This window comes from Nelusetta ayraudi, unplaced genomic scaffold (assembly GCF_046127955.1).
Source record: "Nelusetta ayraudi isolate G7.1 ecotype Tasmania unplaced genomic scaffold, CSIRO-AGI_Nayr_v1 ptg000120l, whole genome shotgun sequence".
NCBI lineage: Eukaryota > Metazoa > Chordata > Actinopteri > Tetraodontiformes > Monacanthidae > Nelusetta > Nelusetta ayraudi.
The window spans coordinates 2,814,886-2,833,014 of record NW_027466170.1 but is presented as its reverse complement, the minus strand read 5'-3'; the positions used below and the strand labels follow the sequence as shown (position 1 = coordinate 2,833,014).

The 18,129-nt window shown below is 47.1% G+C and overlaps 1 protein-coding gene across 4 annotated transcripts in view; it reads right to left on the bottom strand.

The window, feature by feature from the left end:
- The window catches only part of b3gat1a (beta-1,3-glucuronyltransferase 1 (glucuronosyltransferase P) a), a 59,169-nt gene that overhangs the window by 1,459 nt on the left and 39,581 nt on the right, over positions 1-18,129 (bottom strand). For 2 of the 4 annotated variants that reach the window (XM_076049790.1, XM_076049789.1), the window contains 5 exons: positions 9,583-9,712; positions 7,743-7,885; positions 5,188-5,259; positions 4,544-5,055; positions 304-600 (listed from right to left, as the gene is read on the bottom strand). In XM_076049790.1, coding sequence (XP_075905905.1) covers positions 304-600; positions 4,544-5,055; positions 5,188-5,259; positions 7,743-7,854 — 993 coding nt within the window. In that variant the 5' untranslated portion in view covers positions 7,855-7,885; positions 9,583-9,712. The remainder of the gene's footprint in view (positions 1-303; positions 601-4,543; positions 5,056-5,187; positions 5,260-7,742; positions 7,886-9,582; positions 9,713-18,129) is intronic. The other 2 variants (XM_076049791.1, XM_076049792.1) reach the window with 2 other exon arrangements.

Sequence of the window (18,129 nt, the reverse complement as noted above, 5' to 3'; positions counted from 1 at the left end):
GTGCAGGTGTGTGTGTGTGTGTGTGTGTGTGTGTGTGTGTGTGTGTGTGTGTGTGCGAGAGAGAGAGCGAGAGCAAGTGAGCAAGTCATCAATATCACCGCAGCCAAGAAAAATGTCCTGGATTCTGTTGGATATTGTCTTTATAAAATGTTGCAGCTTCCAAAAAGCAAACGATAAATTATTTACAGGCAACGATACTTCCTTCATTCGCCTGCAGAATTTTACCATCGGCGTTCGAAAGTGCCTCTGTCTGAGCGGGAACCGCTTGGGCAGTGGGGGATGGGGGGTGCTAGGGAGGCTCACCTTAGTGCAATTGGCCGCTTTGGGCTCCAGGTCGTTGAGCGTGACGAGCTCCCGCAGCAGGCTGCTCTCCTGGTAGCCGCCCTTGACGCCGCGGAGCTTGAAGTAGGCCTGCGGCTTGAAGAGGATGAGCCTCAGGTTGATGGCGAAGCCGGCCATGTCGATGCCGAAGGGCCGGTGGGGATCGAAGACCGTCTTCCAGCCGTACACCTTCCCTGCCGCGTTGACCTTGGGCGACTCGTAGCGCAGCCCCCCCACGAAGGCCACGGGCCACACGGAGACCTTCCGAGTCGACCTCATCTGTCGGCGGAAGGGGGGAGGGATGGAGGGAGGGGGTAAAGAGGAGGCAAAGAAGGAGAATTAGTCATCCGTAAAGCGCCGACATGACAGCGGGACGGAGAGCCTGAGCGTCAGAGGGTTTTTAGCGCCGCCGCCATTATTCATCTTGAAAGACAGTGAATATTGACCGGGACATTGTAGCCGCGTGCAGCTGACACATCGTTAGATGGAAGCCACCCGCGTACATTGTTCAGCAGCTGCCCGACAATGAGGTAATTAGAGGGCGCCGTCTCTAACGAGGTTCTGGAGCGGGCGGGCGGCGAGGGAGGGGCTGGCGATGGAGCCGAGCCGTCGCTCGTCCGCAGAGACTCTTTAAGGCGCCGCTGACCTTCTCTCCGATTCGTCCCTTTTAATCTCCCCGCATAAAGAAGGTTGCGGTTGAGGCGGGAGCCGGTTTCGCTGTGCAACACGAGTGCGTGTGAGTGTGTGTGAATGTGTGTTTATTTGCAAATGAGGGGAAAAGGATTTGAGTGGCGCGATGATGCAATCGGACTTGGTGCCTCGATGATACCTTCCACAGAATGCATCCGTTAGCGTTAGCAAAGAGATGTTGAATTGTGGTGGTCTGGCAAAACATTTTTAAATTGCTGTACTATTTTAGGGAGACTTGTAGCTCAGGAGGTAGAGTGGGTTGTCCAATGACCGGAAGGTTGGTAGTTCAGGTCCCGCTCCGTGTTTGTCGCGTCCTTGGGCAAGAAACTTAACCCACATTGCTTCATACGAATGTGAGGGGATGTGGGGTGGTGGTCGGAGGGGACGTTTGGCACAGTTTTTTATTACTATTATTATTTTGCCCGGTAAACAATCCAGAAGGACAAGTTTTGTTAGCTCGCCTCACTTCCCTGAGAAACTGTGTTCTCTATGTGAGTTTGCACAGACAGAACATCCTCTGAAACCACCCCGAAAAACCCTCTCCAACCCGTCTTAATTCATCACGGATTCCAAGAAAAGATAGATTCTGCTTCCTTTGCGGATAAAAGGGCAGCAAGTACAAGAATGAGAAAAGTGGCTTTTTAAAGCTGCTCTGAAAAACCACAGGGGAAGAGCGGCAGGAAGGAAGAAGCTCTTGGGGCACGTAAACGACAGCTGAAGAGTTCCACGCGGACGCTGCTCGCAGAGGCTGTTGCATTTTAACGTTGCAAACATTTCAGGATAAAGTGTGTTTTATTACACATGCTTTGCTTCACCCTCAACTGGCAAATTTGACAGTTGAGGCTAGCAGTGAGCCGGTGCTGTACGGCTAAATCCGCCCAGTGACGAATCTGATTGGTCTGCTTGACAGCCTTCGATAGACTCCTCACCCGGTGGATACGTGATGATTGCCATGATTTTTCTGGAAGCAGCTTTTGCTAACAAGCGATTCAAAACTGTGTTTGAGCTCCCTGAGCTAACTGTGCTGTCGCGGGGCGAAGGCAGGCACCCGCTGCCCTAAAAGCTCAAACGCTGAATGGCTGTTGAAGCGTCGCCTGTGTGTTTGCATGCGGGTCTGCGGCGCGGCGGGCTGCTGTGTGAGCACTTGAAGGGATCAGAGAGTAGCAGGGGGTAGACTGCACGAGACGGGCCGGAGGGGCTTATGGGAATCTGCGGATTTGGGGCTTCGGAGACAACAGCTTTGACACAACATAATGAGCTGTAGGTGTGTGGAGAGACGCTGCAGTTTAAAGACAAGTGGTTATCGTGCCGCTGGAAGTTAAGGTGCCGCTGGGTTGTGTTGTGAAGCTGCAAATGAATCTATCCGTCTTCTCACCGTGCCCTAAATATAACCAGCCCGCTCAACTCGTACGCTACCTAATTTGACAGGAGGCATAAATCAGGTGGAGCCAACATGTGGGAGCTGCCTGATGCGTCTGGTGGGAATGTAAATTGGGGCAGAACAGCAAAGTGCAGCCTCCCCTTTCTTCTCTCCCATCCGCTGTTGCCTCAGTTGATATGAACTTTCTGGGCTGTACTTCCTGTTTTGCATCGACAGGAAATGGAAACTGTTCCTACGTTATATTTTACTCATTTCTTTCATGTTACAGTTTATTCAATTTCAGTCCTATCTAGTGCCAGCATTTGGGAAAAATTTGCTTGCAAAGAAAATAGCATTTTTGCGTTGTTTATTTGCGTCGCTTTGCCTATTGCCCGGTGTGTAAGGACCTTTAGACCTATATTTCAGTGAAAAGGTTCAACTCCCCCCTCTTTTGTTTAGTAGCCCACCCAAAAATATAGCTTCCTCCTGCGCCACTGCTCTCCGGGTCTATTTTCGTTTCTGCTATTTATCCGAGACATTACGCTGAGATGTTACGCTACGTTAGCTCACTAGTCCAGCAGAAAAGTGAAGACCTCACCGTGACTCTCCGACCCCCTTCCCCCACCCCATCTTTTATCTCAGACCAGAGCAGAAAATGCTGAACCAGTACTGGCCCCAGTCTCGGTCTGACAGCGTTTGAAATGAAATGATTTTTTGTTTGTTTGTTTTGTCATAAAATGTAAATAAATCAGAATGGTGGCCAAAATATTAAAAATCGAGGTGCGACTTAAAGTCCCATCTGAACATCTTGGCAAACTGCAGCACTTTTATAACTGTGTCAGCAAACGGTGTCTGCAGTCCGCCCTCCGCTTCCTGTCTGTCTGGCTGTCACTTTCTCTTTTTCTTCTGGTCTCCGTCGGCCCACTAGGCCCCTCACAGCCGTTACTCAGCCTCATAAATCGGCACGTTGGAGGTGATGGAGAGCCTGCGGAGGAGCAGCGAGCGTCTCGGCCCGATTCCTCAATAAAAAAAAAGAAAAAAAAGGCAATGACGGGGTCCGTCGATACCCACTGCTGCATTTACGACCCTCTGCGTCTGCACCGCTAACAAGACTTGAGACTCACACGCGCCGAATCCAGGCGCCGTCTGCCGCTGTGGTAATTCAAGCAGCGTGGAGATGGATGTGCGGAGACGTGCTGATTGGTTCCCTCCACCAACCCCCTGCCCCTCCCGGCTGCGCTCGTTAAATTGAGGGGGAGATGCACCAGGTGCCAAGAAATTTACAGCCCCGCCCTCTCCTTACATAAGCAGATTTTATGGCGCTGTGTATTTCACTTTGTGTCTCGGCGCTTAGCCGAGACAGCGCCACCCGTGGCAGGTGAGAGGTAATGACTGCAGCTTCGCTTTGTGCAGAATTTTCCCAAAAGTGCAGCAAAGCCAGGATCACAGGATCACCGCCATGTTGCCTCTTTTGGGAAATAAAAACAAACCAAAAAAAGAGGTAGTGACTGAAATATAGATGTGAAGCTCTAAAGGGCCGCACCACAATGCTATGAGGCCTTGCCAACCTTGAAGGCCGGCCTCATTAATTCCAGTCATTACTTCTGAGCTGAATGGCCGCTGAGCTTCGGAGCTCCCTGAACAGGCAGAACAGGCTGTCCTGTCGAGCTTCACCGTGAAGGCTTCCATCTCCAGAAGACCTTCCTGAGCTAACGGCCGTGTGTGGTGGCTTTTCCTCCAGCCGACTTCAGTGGACGTCATGTGTCCCGTGCATTTGAAAGGGCGAAAACTGAAAACTTGACTAGCAAAAACCTGATCATCGCAGATCAAACGGGATCATTGTGGACTCATTTGAAAATAGTACCGTTATCTTTTGTTGCTGAAACCTGCAGTAAAAACAGGATGGAACGTCTGGTGTCTATCAGTCATTATGCATAGAGGATAATAGATGAGCTGTTGCTTTTAGGGACCGCCCACTTTTTGTTCAATATCTAAGCGTGTCAGACAATTAGGTGTGCAAAGCTGTTCATTGCAATCTGGACGTACGTAGGCTGTGTCATTCCATTTGTGGCCCCTCTAACGGGGGATATTTGAAAACACCAGCACTAAACCGAAATTCCCGTCCAGCCCACAATATTGTGTGTTTGGTACGTGAGCCTCTGCAACACTGACCTCCTCGAACAGCTCCAGGCTGTACGTGTTGTCGTCATCCGCAAAGTAGACGATCCCGGCTTGGCTGCTGTTGGCGTTAAACGTCTCCCTCAGCCACCGCAGGGCCAGGTTCCTCTGCATGGTCCCCCTGGGCATGCGTGGGTCGCGGGTGTCCCCCCGCAGCTTATAGTTCCTGGGCGTCTCCACGTTGAGGTGGGTGTAGTTCAGACCCGTCTCGCGGAGGAGCCGCGTGACCAGCGGCGTCCGCCGCTGCGAGTCCTCCACCAGGATCCAGTGCAGGTTGGGGACGTGCAGAAAGGTGTTTGCCAGCCGGGTCAGCTCCGCCTTTTGCACCGGCCGGCTGTACGTCGGGGTGATGATATGGATGGTGGGCAGCACGTCGGACCAGGGCGGCGGCCTGGTGTACACGTACTCCGTCCTCACCACCTCCACTATGTCCTTGTCGGAGGAACAGTATTCCTTGGAGTCCTGCGCCTGGCCGCCAGCCTCCCTCTTCCCCTCCGTGCCGTCATCTGCAGAATTTGTATGAGTGTGTGTGTGTGTGGGTGGGGGGTGATAAGAAGACACGTAAGGCATTAGTGCGACCTTGGGCTGCCCTCTGTATTTGTGCCTCACCCAGTTTTGGGGGGGTTGGTGAAGTGTACCTGAGAGCCGGTGGTGTCGCACCGCCAGCCTCTCTGGAATGATAAAGATCTCTTTTACTAGGTGGTGACAGGCTGCAAAAAGTGAAAGCAGGGACCGTGAGAGGATGACACAGCTGACGGACAGAGAGACCGAGCTCGGAGAGGCCAAGGAGGCGCCTTGCTGCCCCCTCGGCACAGCCGTCAACGTTGTTTTTTCTTTGTTCATTCGTTTTTTTCCCCCTTTCAGGAAGGGGAAACTATGGCTGTGTAGATCTACCAGACATGCCCTGCTCAGGATACTGCTGCTAACACACTGCATGTTGGCTCAAAGGTGAGAACATCTGATGTTCACATGCATTTGGCACAAGTCCAAGTTAAAATCCTGTGTTTTCGCACAGTGTGACTCGAAGTGTGACTCAGGATTTTGGTGATTCAGTTCCTCCAAACCAAATATACAAAAGTGATTTTTTTTTTTTTCCAACTTCCTTGTACTACTTCTAATCCAGCACATGAGCTGTTTCCTAAGGGGATCACTCAGGTCTCGTATTGGGAGGGAGAGAGAGAGAGAGAGAGAGAGAGAGAGAGAGAGAGAGAGAGAGAGAGAGAAGGAAGCCCTCAGTCCTAATTTTAAGTAAAATTATTGGCGGAATAGACAAATTGCAGACCAGTATCTGCAATTTGAAAATGGTTTGGTTTCTCCTGATCCAGTGGAAGTAACCCCATGTTTTAAAATGTTCTCAGTGCCACTGACAACTGCACATGATGCGCGTTTCAAAGAACCCATTCAGAATATCAACATAGCGCTGTGTAAATCTCAAGACTAAAATCTTTCTTGGTTTAACTTGTGAAAGTACGGGGAAAGAATTTTGTTTCTGCTACTTGGACGCAACTCCCTCACATTTAAAAAAAAAATGCAATTTCACCCAAAGTTAATTATGAGATGTCCGGGCCAGACGGCCCAACCTGCTTTCTTGCTAATGAATCGCTACAAAGGATGGCGAGTTTCTTCAGGGGCTACTTTGGCCTCGTTAAAGGTGCCTGTTTCCCGGAGATTGCACTCTCCTGTCCAAAGCATCTTTGTTTTCCCACTAAATCATTTCCCAGCTATTCATTCCACGTCTTTACTGTCCAGTTGGACGTTTGCCCGGGTAAATGCATGTGACGATTTAGAGAAGTTGAAAGACAACACAGATGTCTTCTTGAAAATGTGTCGATTATGACCAGTCGGCTCTTCCGTCTGTATCGCCGTATCAAATTTGGCTGTTTATTTATCTTTCAAATTAAAATCCATTTTAGGTTTGTCCGTCATTGGTTGTGGCTAAACAGAGTCACAGCAGCTTTTCCCCCCAAATGTCTCTTTTTTTAAAAAAAAGAACAAAACTGAAGTTTTATTTGCTGTATGACGGGAGACGACTTGACGAGATGAACAGAGGCACCTCCGGGCCTTACGGCACCGGCAACAATATTCCTATCACTGCGGCTATTAATTTTCTATCGCTGAGCCGCGGCTATCAGCGACATTTGTCGCTCTGCCCCGGCTTTGCCCGCACCTCCGACACGAGGAGGATTTCTCTGCAGTCGGCAGATTAACACAATCTGCTGATGACCAGATGTTCACCAGAGGCTGCCAGCCAGTGAGCCAGTGCTGGGGTGGGGAGGGCGGGTTGAGTAAGGGAAAAAAAAAAAAAAAAACCCTCGAGAGCTCACACTGGCAAATCTGTGTGTAAAGCTGCGGCAGATAAAACTCACTAAAGAACTTCTATTGTTGATGCAAGCCGTGTGAGGCGATGATGTTTATCAGTGTGTAGAGCAAGAACAAATGATTTCTTAACTAGCCCTCCCTTCACCACTTCCCCCCTCTCCTGTTGACTAACAGAGGCCAACCTCTGTCTGTGCATTGATAGCATTATGGGTAAAGGTCAAAGGGCTCGACTGATTTGCGGGTGCTGTAATTGGACTCGCCTTTACTCTCTGCCGCGTTTGACATTTTCCGTCGCGACTTGTTGGACCTCGGGCGGCCTTTGTGCATCTGCGCTGTGGGGTACACACACACACTTATATATATATGTGTGTGTGTGTGTATATACATATATATATATATATATATATATATACATACATATATATATATGTATATATATATATATATATACATACATATATATATATATATATATATATATATATATATATATATATATATATATATATGTATATATATATATGTAATTTTCGTTGATTGCAGGGAGTGAAAACATAAAAGGATCTCCTCCGTGTTGAGTCACTGAATGGACCCCAAAGTCTGCAGTAGCAGTAACACAAACCGCATTGTGCTGACGAAGTTGGAAGTGTGTTAAATGTCCACACTGATGGCAGTTGAGACAATGAGTGTTAAGTGTTATTGAGCCCTGATGAGGCCGCCGGTCACTGTTAGCGAGCACCTCTAAATGAACGGTTTCCCCCTTTTTTTTTCGTGCCTGGAGTGCAACGTCCAGGTTCAAGGACCCACTTCAGGTCTGGGTATTGTGAGTAGAGTGCTGGTGGTGGAGTGCAGCACCGTGCGGTGCAGTGCGTACCCTTGCGGATGGCGAGGAGCGGCGCTATGGCGCTTTGGTGCCAAACGGTGATGAGCAGAGTCCAGGGTAACACGATCAACACGATGGCAAGAATATCTCTTCTCTTCGGCATCTCCAGGATTGGTTATTTGGCTCGGCATTACCTGGGAACCAAGAGAGATGAGGACAAGTTGGTTAGCAAGGGGCAAAAGTCTAGGAAATTGCACAAACCACTGTGGCGAAGGACCAACAGACTGCGGCAGAGGTGACGTGTTTGTCTGGATTTTCTGAGGAGCGATGGGTGAATGCAAGTGTGCACAATGCATTGTGGTTCATTGTTGTTTCCAGTGGTGAACCCTCAGGGTCTTATACTCCTTCAGCAAAGGCCTAAACATTATCTGGACCAAGAAATAGGAGTATTAAATAAAACAATTATTGTTTAAAATTTTCATTTCATTCCATTTAAACTTACACCTACATTTTTTTCTCATTATCACAACCCTACTGACAGGTTCACATCGGTAATAAAAGGCTTACCGTCCAGAAAACATGCTATCCATTCAGAATGGTCTGAATCAATCAAGACCTGGTCAGCTGGCCCATTCATTGGTTTGGACTTCTTGAATCCAGGAGAAGGCCAAGCTGTGTTTTCAGAGTGAGCGGTGAAATGACCAAACGCGGCTTGATTTTTGGTGGGCGGGACAAACAAAAAACGTTTTTTCAGTCTTCTTGCAGTCCAAACTTCAAGAACCTTCTGGGGTTCTTGCGCCGGGTGTTACACGCAGCCCATTTCAGCTACAAAATTGGAAGACCGGGAAGACTGCGCCCCCCAGTCTTCCCGCAGGACCCGCATCTTCCTACTTAATTTGGCAGGCGGCATAGGCGGGCCCGTCCGAGAAATAACCGATGCGCTCAATTAAACAAAGGGCGGGAGAGCTCTCCGTGTGAGCGCAGGTGTTGTTTCAGTGCTGCCACGCTGAGTGCCAGAGGTCGTCATATTCGCCGCACACATCCAGCTCCTGGCCACTGGGGAGGCCGGTAGCGGGCCAAGGCTGGACACCACCATTATACATGCCAATTACTTTTATTCTGCAGTAAATAAATAGACCATTAATGTCCGAGTTTTCACGCTTCACTTTGAGGAGTCCTGGTACAGAGACAACAACAACAATGTGTGTGCTCACTGCAGATAAATTATGGTCCTGCACGGTTTTTCAGGCGGCTACGTTTATTTTCTCTGACTGGGCTGCATCGTCATCATCGTTATTTGTTCATATATTTCTAATAATTGTTTGTTTTCTTGGGGAAGTCCACAGTGGCAGACGCGACGTGTGCGCATGTGTGTGAGTGCAACATGGCCGAGGCAAAATGACATTAGCCTCATTTCACGTCCTTGAATGAGTGCTGTCAGAGGTGCACCTGTAAACACTGCAAACGCGGTAAACATGAGCCATTCAGCGAGGAGCGTTTACCCAGCGTGAAATACAAGTAATCCATGCGCTCTTTCTCACAGAGGGCGAAATGAGCCACGTAGCAGCTTTCGCCGCCAAACAAAACACCAGAAAATCACATGACGATAAGGTCCCAGGCAAAAATATTAAATTAAATCTGCAAGCAGGGTTGGCGGGACTGAGCCCACCCCATGGACCCCATGGTATGAATTCAAGGAACACATTGGTCTTTGTCCCATGTGTCTACGACCGTCCTAGAGGGCGCTATGGCCATTCTAGTGTTTTGGTCTATGTAGGGGGCGCTGTGTGTGTAAAATTCTTTCAAAGAAAGACATTTTTCAAGGGTTCCGACCGTTGGCGCCCTCGTTGTTCATCCTGCAAAAGGAAACAGGAGGTGATTGGAAGCTCACCCGCAGCTATAACTGGATCATGGCACCGCCGTCGATGCTGCTGGGAGGAGCTCACTGTCACCCACGACGCCTCAGCAGAGCAGCTCTCACTCCTCTGCCGCCCTCGTTTTCACCACCGCCACGTCGGCCCCTGCAACAACAACAACAACAACAAAAAAATAGCTTACAGCTTGTTTTTTTTTTTGTTTTTTTTAGGTCGCCCCTAAAACGGCAATAACAACCAATGACAGTTTGGGTTATTAACCCGCAGGTCAGAGAAGACCAGGAGAGGCCTCCTGAACATTCTTCCCCTCATGCTGCAGTGGCGGCAGCATTCATTATTCAGCATCCCGGAGAGTGTGCCGCTGAGAAAAACCAGTGTGTCAGTGCGAAGCGGTGAACTCTGGTTGTGGGAGGAATCCCACCGACCACCAGGGTCGGGTGACACACGGCTGCCGAGCCGCGAACTGCTGACGCTGCTGCTCGTAAATAAAAGAAAACAAGCCCTCAATACGCTTTGTATTGATATATGAAATGACCATCCCCTTACACCTGAGGCGGAAACTAGAAGAGGGCTGGTGACAAGTGTGTTTCTTGCCAACAGTCTGCGGTTGGTTGCGAGGGAGGAGGGTGGTGGCGGCGGCTGTTGTTACTAAAATAAACTGGCATCATGTCTTATTCAAATGGCATCTGAGGGAAACGTGCGGCTTATGCGCCACTCAGCCACCGATGTATGCAGCGGCTCCAAAGCTGGCGCGGCTGAACCGGTGCGTTCAGGGGCTTTTCGTCATGCATAATCGTATCAAATGCAAATGTGTTGTCGTATTTGGAGGGACAGGGGCTGAAAGAAAGCAGACTTAATTGTCCCAGTGAGTGGCACCCCCATCTTCCCTCCCAACACCCCCACTGTTTTGTTTAACCAAAGCACACTGTGATCCAGCCATGCTGTAGAAGGTGTTTGTGTTCCTCCGTCTATATTCAGCATGTCCTGACTCATTGTCCAAGTGTGAAGGCTGACGTCAGCGTGGGAGTGCAGATAAATAGAAAACAGAAAGGTGGCAGTGTTCAGGGGTGGTATAAAAATATGATAGCACAGTGTTTGGGGTGTTTTGGGTAGCTGCTGCACTACTTTTACTGTGCGGCAGTGGCGGCGGAGGAGACAAGCAGGTACCGTCGGTGACAAAACGAGGCAGTGAAAAGATAAAGTCTGTGCGTGGCTGCCGGCTGCTTCCAACGGTGGTAGTAGTGTGTTGCATGGATTTTCTGCTCACCAAAATTGGAGGAAACACATTGAGTTGCAACAGACCGCTGTCCCAGATCCTGCAAAAAAAAAACAACCCACTACTATGAAATTTCAACTTTAAATTTCAACCTGAGATTAGTCGACTTTAATTAACTTTAATTACAAAATAATTCTTTTTTGCTGTTCTTGTGGCCCTAATCCTCTACCGTCGAAGAAAGACCTCTGGATGAACCTGGATACGGCCAATTAGAGGCCCAAAGGGGCCCGCCGAAAGATAACCGGGCGGAGAGGAAGCGGCAGGACCTGGGAGCCGCCGCCTGCCGCCACTAGCAGCGCTCATCTGGCGCCCGACCCGAGCCAAGCAACTGTGACGAGAACACCTGCTGCTGATTAATGCGGAATCACATGAACACGGGCGGCGTGCAAATTGTTTTTTCGCCGGGTGAAAACGAGGCAGAGGCGGCACAAAGACCTGCAGCAAAGATGCCGAGTCAGCTCGCATCACCTGTAGATTTCCGTGTTATATGATCACTTTACATGCAATGCTTATATGATGTGCACGCACGCATACGAGTACTTTTGGATGCTGTTCAGCTCAATTCCCATAAGAAGCTCAGTAAAAGCCTAAACATCTTTAAATGTGTAACAGCGGCATTAAGCAGCGGTCAAGATTTGAGAATCTATTGTTGTCGCACCCATCATTCATCATTCAACACACACAACATACAACGCAAAAATGTTTTTTTTATTTATTTTTTTATTAAATTCAAATATCGACATGCAGCTCATAAAGCTGCTTTACTGCTGAAGGAATTGTCACTATGGCTGGCGGCTGTCTTGCTGCTGTATTTAGAGAAAGGAACAACTATCCCCCCCTGCAGTCACAGACCAACTCTTTGTCAGGGGTCTTTATCCAACTTCTCACCTCACAGAACAAATAACAACCTCTGTGTTTTTATGTTGCGGCCTCGCTCTGATGTCGCCTGCAGCCAGTAGGGAGAGGGTGACAGAAAGATGGAGAGAGAGAGAGAGGGAGAGAAAGAGAGAGAGAGAGTCATTATGTCCTGCTGTGGCTCAGTCACTTTGTTCCCTTTTTTTTTTTATTTTAAGTCATCACTGAAGCAGGGAGCAGCTTTTCCGGGGACTGTCTGGGGAAACCGGGAGCAGAAGTCTCCCGGTCCTGTTACTGCTGCAGCTCGGCCCCGGGGTGCCGTTAAAAGTCTGAGTCAAACCTGCCTGAAAGCCTGTGAAGTGCAGAGAGGGAGGAGCAGGTGGTGCGTTCAGGGAGCCGCTGGCGGCTCTGCTCTCAATTTTACATTTCCAGCAGTGGGAGAGGTTAGGTTGGGCGCATCAGAAACAAACAACCCACTTGTCTCTGCAAGATTTTCATATATCTTATAATAACAGGAACACTTTGAAAACACATCAGATCTAAGAGGGTTTGTGGGGTAGGATGTGGGAGGGCAATCTTGGATATCTTTCTTGATCAGCGTTAGTGGAATGGCGTGTAATTTGATGGAACTGGAAATGATCACCCTCCAGAGGGGTGAAATCAAAGACACCCCAAAAATGAAAGTAAAAATAAAATGGTCATTTTGCCAAAATGTTTCTGGAGCAACTCAGCATGATAGTAGTTTGTGTGGCACCCATGTGCTTGTATGCTTGCCTGACAACGGGAGTGCATGCTCCGAGTGAGACGACGGATGGTGTCAGGGGAGTTTCTCCTCCCACATTTGGAGCAGGGATCCTGCAAAGTCTGAAGAGCAACCAGACAACACAGGGTGGACCCAAAGAAAATGTTGCAGAGGTTCTATTGGGTTTGGGAACAGTCAGTGGTATCACTTCCTTCATCCTCAAGGAACTGCCTTGATCGGTCATTGTCGGACATTGTTATAGACCAGGAAGAACCCAGGTTCTGCTGCATCAGTGTAGGTTCCGATAATGGTTCCAAGCATTTCATCCCAATACCTACTGTAATATTAGTCAGGGTGCCATTATCTAAGCTGTCTGTGCTTCCTTCTAGGGATATACCTCCCCTGACCACCAAAGATCCACCACCAAACCTGTCATGCTGAATGGTGTTGCATGCAGAATAACATTCTCCATGCCTTCTCCAGACCCTCTAATGTCTTTTGCACATGCATGGGTGAAGAGCACAGGGCACCAGTGGCACATTTACCAATTCTGGTGGTCAACGGCAAATGGCCAGTGCAGCTTTACGGTGCTGGGCATCGAGCACGGGGCCTGCAAAAGGATGTCAGGCCCCTCAGACCACCCTTGTGGGCTTGGCTACTGGTTATTTGGTTAGAAACCTTCACACCAGTGGTCTGCTGGAGGTCATTTTGTGGAGCTCTAGCAGTGCTCGTCCTGTTCCTCCTCTCGCAAAGGAGCAGGTGCCAATCCTGCTGAGGGTTTCTGGACCTTCTAGGACCTGTCCAGCTCTCCTGGAGTAATTACTTGTCCCATCGTTTTATTAAATTTTATTCACAACAAGGCAGCTGAAACTGATTAACAAATATCTATCTATCTATCTATATATATATATATATATATCTGCTGGAGCCTATCCCAGCTGTCTTAGGGCGATATATATATATATATATATATATATACATATATATATATATATATATATATATATATATATATATATATATATATATATATATATATATGTACATATATATATATATATATATGTACATATATATATATATATATGTACATATATATATATATATATATATATATATATATATATATATATATGGGCCAATAAACTAATACACAAGAACCTATTTAATATATTTTATCCAACTTGTCACATGTCTCATCCTCTTTAGTTTTTCCATCCAGCTGGTGTCCTCCATCTGCCATCTTCCATCTGCGCCATTCCATGTGATTGTAGCATTAATAATATATTTTTACTCTTTTCCATGGACAGGGCAAGAGCAGTTTTTCTTTCAGTCTCATCAGCGTATCTGTTGTGGATGTTGTTGTTGCTACTAGCCATGACACTTCCAGTTGCAGGAAATTTGTTTTGTATTTCCTTCTCCCAATTCGCATTTGCCCTTCCGCATACGGTGAAAATGTTTTTTGGTTTGCCCAAATATATCCATTATATTCCATTGCAAGATGCAAACAAAAACGGCCTCTGTGTGTGTGCGCGCGTGTGTGTCACACTGACGCATATTACTACTACTACTACTAATTTAAAAAAAAAATAATAATAATAAAAATAATAGTAATAATAATAATAATCCCTGAAACAAGGCTGCAGTCTGTTGACAATGTTACCAAGTTTTCTGCAGTTTGAATCAGCTCTGATGCGGACTGCCGTGATTTCACCTGCACGTCGTCCTGTTCCGTAGGAACTCTCCTAAATAAATGAGACTGAAAACTGCCACAAGCACCGCGCTAAAGTTTTGTAAGTCTTTTTTCTAAGTAAATAAATAAATAGACACAAAAACCAATACATTCCAACCGAGGAACTGAGCAGCCTAAAGGCTCTCTGAACGCTGAATATTCACAGATATTCAATCTTATTTTTCTTGTCTGGATGTGAGCCTGAGAGTTTAGGGAATCAATGCACAGCTTTAAAATACACAATGAAGATTCACTGCACGGTTTGTGTGGGTGGAGACGTCTGATTTCACTCTCGGCTGTATTCATGACTGAGAGGGATTCATATTCCAGGTCTGGGTTCCTGTCAAAGGTCACGTTTGGGGCTGATTGTTGTGTATAAGAAGCATTCATGAGCCAGTCTGGTGAGACAGGCTCTCTGTAAATGATGAGTTGAAATTTGTTGGCCGTGCGCTGTTGGTTTGATTGTAGGAAGTGGAGTGGACTGAGCTGCGAGCGCAACGCTGATGGATGGTCCCAGACCAGTCCTGTATCAGCACGGGCAGAAGATTTAGAAGCAATCACCCGCAGGCAGGTTTCTCCTCCTGCCCCCCCGCCTCCCACCCACCCACCCCCACTGCCACCACACACTCACACACACACAGCAACTTTGCTGCACTACTTTACAGCTCTGATCACGCTGGGTGTTTTTTTTTCCGGCCCTCTGAGGATTCCTGCATGGAACACGAGGGTAAGTGACTGTGAGCTGCAGGGAGGAGATACAGAAAGGAGAGCAGCAACACTGTCCTTTGGTTTCACCTGATAATTAACGAGTCAAAGAGGCACAGAAAGAGATGCGCCGCACGGTCAAAAGTTCAAAGCCAGTCTTGGTTCCCAAGTATACCATGCCTTCGTCGGCACGTACAGCTAGCAGCTACATTGGTAAGCTCGTGACCAGGTACACGGTATGTTCTGGTGAGATACAACCGACCGCAATTGATACTACGCTGACGTGGTAGACTTTTTGTTCATTTGTTGCCTTTCGGCAACTCTTTATTGCTGTTTGTCCACTCCATTGTGATAAATCAGTGCACACCGATGAATAAATTAAGGCTGATTGATAGCATATGTGTTTGCACAGCAATTCAAATAATCCAGAGTCGGTAAGAACTCCGGACTTAGTCAGTCTGGAAGCAGTTCCAAACAGAAGGCTCGATGGCAGTCGGAGGATTTAATATCAAGTGGAGATTTTGAGTTACAGGCAAATAAGGTCAATAGGAATCTCTAACTGGTCCACGACTACGAACCTAGGACAACCGAGGAATGTAAGGGGCGATAATTCTCAGCATAAACATAAGAAAACGAGAAGGGAAAGCCGAGGCTTTTTTAAACCAAGACTATACCGAAAAAGATGGGACTTGACCCCAAGAAACAGTATCCGTTGAGGGACGAAGGCTAGGACAGATAGATAGATAGATAGATGGATAGATAGATAGATAAATAGATAGTCATTCTAGTCATCCATCACATCCTGGTCTCAGCAAATGGAACTTATCCATGAGGGACGGTTATGCCTCCTGATTGGTTAAACGCTGCAAAGATGTTTCTGAGCGATTACACTGCGGGCCGCTTACAATACGTGTTGAGTCCTTTGTGTACCATCAGCACGGAGGAGCAATATCAATCATACCGCGGAGGCTTTTGGTGGGGATGGCACAAAATCAATGCGCGGGGAACCTCTGGAGAGCCTCCCGGGATGATTCATGGACGCAGTTTTCAACGGTTCCTAACAATGTTACAGCACCAGCGCGGCGTTCATCACATTAAGAACCGGTTGTGCCGAGCTGGGAGGAGGGGTGGGGGGGGCATCGATTTCTGCCACATGTGCCGCGTCTCAGAGAAGCCTTATTATACCTCGGCGTCGGGGTCAAAGGTGGGCAGAGAGATAGCTCCCAGATTCATTAGCTAATTAGGAGCCGCTTCCTGCATGGAAGTTCAAGTATTGGATAGTCAGCCGCAGCCTTCCTGCTCCCCCAGCTCGGACTTTTAATGAGGGTTACATGATGGATTTCTGCGATGAAAGATTCTCCAACAACAGAGTTTCCCCTATTATGTGCCCTGGTGGGGTGGGGGAGGAATCATAATTATGACGGTGATCATGGCTAATTAAACCACAGGGACTGGAACCAACAGCGGAGCGGCCGACTGGTCCGTCTGGGGCTAGGAGGAAACTGCTGGAAGCCCACAGGAAGTCGCCGCTTTGCTGGACAACCTGCCGCTTGATTGAGAGCAAATCGGGAGTAGAATTTTTGGGGGTTTACTTGTTGTTTGTTTTTGTTTTTTTTCTAATAGCTATTGAACACAAGTCTGCATTGAAGTATTTGGACAAATTTAAGCATGTTTTTCGTGTTTTTAAAAATAGACAATAAATCCCTAATCCAAGCACTAAGTACGGGAATCATACGAGGGAAGGCAGTGGCGGCATTAAGACATGAAAAATTGATTCATTATATTACTATTAATTCAAAGAAATTCTTTGAATCTTGTATCAGAACTCGTTGTTGGGTAAAAAAAAAAATACGATGAAAAAGAAAAACTAATTAGGGGAGCTGAGAGTTCAGACGTTGCTGAGTAAACAGAGAAAGAAAGAAAGAGAAAAAAAACAAAATATTTGTGAGGTTTTTATGCTAATTGGCTGCCTGTTTGACAATCAAGAAGTAATTGCACATTTTGTGCTGGTATCAAAGAAGATGAATTCAATTGACTTTTTTAGTGTTATTTATTTATTTATCTATTTATTTATATATAAATATATATATATATATATTTTTAAGAAACACACAAACCAACCCTCTGGTTTTAGACATTAAAACGAAGGCTTTTTCAAATCTAGGTAACCCAGGTTTTTCCTGCTGATCAGCTAACTGGCTGCACCTGAGATCTTCCCCTCAGCTGCTGCTGATCAGCCTGGAGGTAATAAAGGAAGGCTGCTGCTCCCGCCACGCCCCCAGGAGGTCGACACCTTCAGTCGGCTTCCAGGTTTGGAGCATCTCTTTCAGGTTTTTTGTTTTTCTGCAGCGGCGGAGCGTTTTTTTTTTTTTCTTTTTTCTAATTGCTTTGATTTTTGCTCCTGTGTCACCTTTTTGGAAACCAAATGTTCCATTTTGTTTGGACTGATGGGAGCTGTTAGTTTTTCCATAAAACATGACACCTGATCTATAATGTCTTTTTTTGTTTCATGTTTTTCCCTCAAAGAAACTAATAGATAATAATAGACTATGAGACAAAGGTGAACATTAAGCATAGGACGTCAAAAGCCAAAGAAATATCAAATTAAGAATCATTCCTTTCAGAAGTACATAAGTTGTATTAAGATGTTTGAGAAAATACAACAATTGGTTGAAGTGTGTGTGGGGTTTCATGTATTTGAAACATGACTTTATTTTTTAATACAAGCAGTTTCAGCAGCACTGCGCTCCTTCATTTCAGTCAAATTTCTTGCAAACGGCAGATTTAAAACCATGATGCAGTGAAAATCGACACAGGGAGGCGCTGGGTGGCAGAGACACTCGCCAGCGGGGGTTAAAAACTTGGCGGGCAGCATTATGGTGACCGACATGCGAAGCCCCGCTGACTTCAAGGGCGAGCGAATCAGCCAAACCTTTCTGGGGCGGAGCTTCACAGGCTGGAAGCTCAGCACGCTGCCGTCGTTTTGTTTTTTTTTTTTCTCCCCTTAATGACACAATTAGTCAAAGCATCAGTGTATCTCTCTTGTGCACGCGCACACACTGCTGGTGACTCCTTGGTAGCTTAAAAATGAGTGGCGGCACTATTGGCATCACTTCTCCTCGCTCACTTGCCACGTGTCACTCATTCTGTCGATGCAGGTGATTTTAACAACACAATAATGTCAAAAAAGGGGAGGATGCATGACTTGCCCCTCATGTGACACCCATGACGCATGGCTTCAGATTAAGGCACGG